At 67.3% G+C, this 2,611-nt stretch overlaps 1 protein-coding gene across 1 annotated transcript in view; it reads left to right on the forward strand.

The window, feature by feature from the left end:
* Positions 1–2,611, forward strand: part of H696_02415 (hypothetical protein) — a 4,340-nt gene extending 1,729 nt beyond the window's left edge. Inside the window, exon 4 of the mRNA XM_009496317.1 lies at positions 24–2,611. Coding sequence (XP_009494592.1) covers positions 24–2,479 — 2,456 coding nt within the window. The 3' untranslated portion in view covers positions 2,480–2,611. The remainder of the gene's footprint in view (positions 1–23) is intronic.

Here is a 2,611-nt window from a genome sequence, read left to right on the forward strand (position 1 = left end):
CCCCCCCCCCCCCGTTCCCCCAGTGCCCGATGCCGCCAACTCCAAGGCCTACGGCCCTGGTCTCGTGTCCCCGCCTGTTGCCATTGAGACTCACTTCTTTGTCGAGGCTCGCAACACCAAGGGCGACCTGATTGCCGCCCCCCCGGCCGGCGGTCTGGCCAAGTCCAAGGAGCCGGTCACGGTCACCGTCACTGCCCCGGAGACCGGTGCCGTCCTGCCCAGCTCCATCGACGTCAACGAGGAGAGCATCCGCAATGTGGTCTTCTCCCCCGAGTCCCAGGGTGTGCACATCGTCGAGGTCAAGGTCGGCGGTGAGCATGTCGTTGGCTCTCCCTTCCAGGTCCCGGTCCGCAACAAGGCTTCCGGTGCCCAGTCCAAGGCCTACGGCCCGGGTCTGGAGGCCGGCAACACCGCCGGTGCCGAGGCCCAGTTCACCGTCGAGGTCTGCGACGAGGAGGGCAACGCCATCCCCGTCACCGGTGTCGTCACCGATGAGGCCACCGGTGCCCTGGCTCACGATGCCGCTTCCGTGGTCGTGACCAACCCCGCCGGCGAGGCCGTCGCCGTTGTGCTGACCGCCAACGAGGATGGCACTCGTGGTGCTGCCTACACCCCCAGCGAGAAGGGCACCTACGGTGTGGCCGTCGTTGTTGATGGTGAGCCGGTCCCCGGGTCTGAGTTCACCGTGGCCATCCTCGGCGCCCCGACCGGTGGTTCTTCCTCGGCCGAGGGTGTCGGCCTCGAGCGCCCGCTTGCCGGCCAGCCCGCCCCCTTCGTGGTCACTGTCCGCGATGTGGATGGCGATGTGATCCCCCTGCGCGCGGACCGCCCGGCCGATGCCGAGCTGGTCAAGGTGGCCGTTCGTGACGCCGCCGGCCAGGAGGTCCCCTTCACTTCGACCATCGCCGAGGACGGTACCGTCCAGGTGGAGTACCTCCCCCCGGCCGCCGGCAAGTATGAGGTGGATGTTCTCGTTGGCGAGGAGCATGTCCCGGGCTCGACCTTCTCTCCGGAGATCCGCCCCGACTATGATGCCAGCAAGTGCGAGGCCTTCGGCCCGGGTCTGGAGTCGGCCGCCGACCATGTTGACACCGACTTCTTCGTGCGCGTGCGCGATGCCGCCGGCAATGATGTTGCCTGCCTGCCGCTGGAGGAGGGCGTCACCGAGTCCGACACCAACCCCACCGGGCATGTCAATGTCAAGATCACCGGTCCCGATGGCGAGGAGGTCCCGGCCCAGCTGACCCCGGCCAGCGATGGTACCATGAAGGTCAGCTACGAGCCGACCTCCGTCGGTGATCACCAGGTCGAGGTCCTGGTCAATGGCGATGGTGTCCCCGGTTCCGTGTTCACCGTTCCGGTGGGCTCTGGTGCCGATGTGTCCAAGACCAAGGTCGAGGGCAAGGGCACCAAGAAGGCCGACACCGAGAACCCGACGGAGTTTGTGGTCACCCCGCGCACCGCTTCCAAGGATGCTCGTCCGGCTGGTGCCGATGAGATCACCGCCACCGTCACCGATGCCGACGGCGAGGACATCCCGGCCACTGTCACCGACAACGGCGATGGCACCTACACCGTGGCCTACCAGCCCACCAAGCCCGTCAACCATGAGGTCGATGTCAAGGTCAACGGCGAGACCGTTCCCAAGGCCCCGTTCAAGGTCAAGGTCAATGTCGGTGCCGATGCCAACAACTGCACCGGCGAGGGCATGGGCCTGAACGCCCCGATGGTCAACGAGGAGACCCACTTCTTTGTCATCAAGCGCGACAAGAACAACGAGGTGGCTGCCTTCGACCCGGAGACCGACAACTTCACCTGCGAGATTGTCGATCCCAGCGGCAAGGCCGTCGAGGCTGCCCTGGTGATTGTCGGCTCGGAGCAGCCTGCTGCCACCGAGGAGACCGAGGAGGCCGAGGCCACCGAGGAGGAGGCTGCTGCCCCTGCCGCCGCCGAGGAGACTGAGGAGACCGAGGGCGACGACTCGGCCGCCGCCACCGAGGCCGCCGACGAGCACACCGGTGCCTACCGCGTCACCTACACTCCCCTGGTCCCTGGCCGCCACACCATCAAGCTTTGCATCAACGGCAAGGCCATCAAGCGCAGCCCCTTCCGCGTGAACGTCCGCAAGGCCGCCACCGTGTCCATGAACGTCGATGGCATCAAGATCAACGACGTCGCCGTCAAGATCAAGGAGGGTACCTCTACCCACATCATCCACGAGCTTCCTGGCGGTCGCTTCCTGAAGATTTCCTTCGATGTCGGCCGTCCCGAGGATGCCGACCCGTCCGACGATGAGGATGAGGTCGCCGGCGAGGAGGAGGAGGAGGAGCAGCAGCAGGAGGAGGCCGCCGCCCCGGCTGCTGCTGCTGGCTCCGCCGACGAGTCCGCCGCCGCCGAGGAGGCTGCCCCGACCGCCGAGGCCCCCAAGGATGCCGCCCCGGCTGAGGCTGCCGCCGTTGAGGAGGAGATTGCCGCCTAATGGAGGGTGAGCTGGTCTCTCTCTGCCGCGCGCCGCCCATGTGCGCAGGGGGGAGAGGATGGGCGGAGGACGGGCGGACGAGGCGTGACAATGTTGTTGTAGCCCTCCTCTCGAGGGCGGCGGCGGGGGGGG

The sequence above is a fragment of the Fonticula alba genome, assembly GCF_000388065.1.
Source record: "Fonticula alba strain ATCC 38817 unplaced genomic scaffold supercont2.3, whole genome shotgun sequence".
Taxonomy (NCBI): Eukaryota; order Rotosphaerida; family Fonticulaceae; genus Fonticula; species Fonticula alba.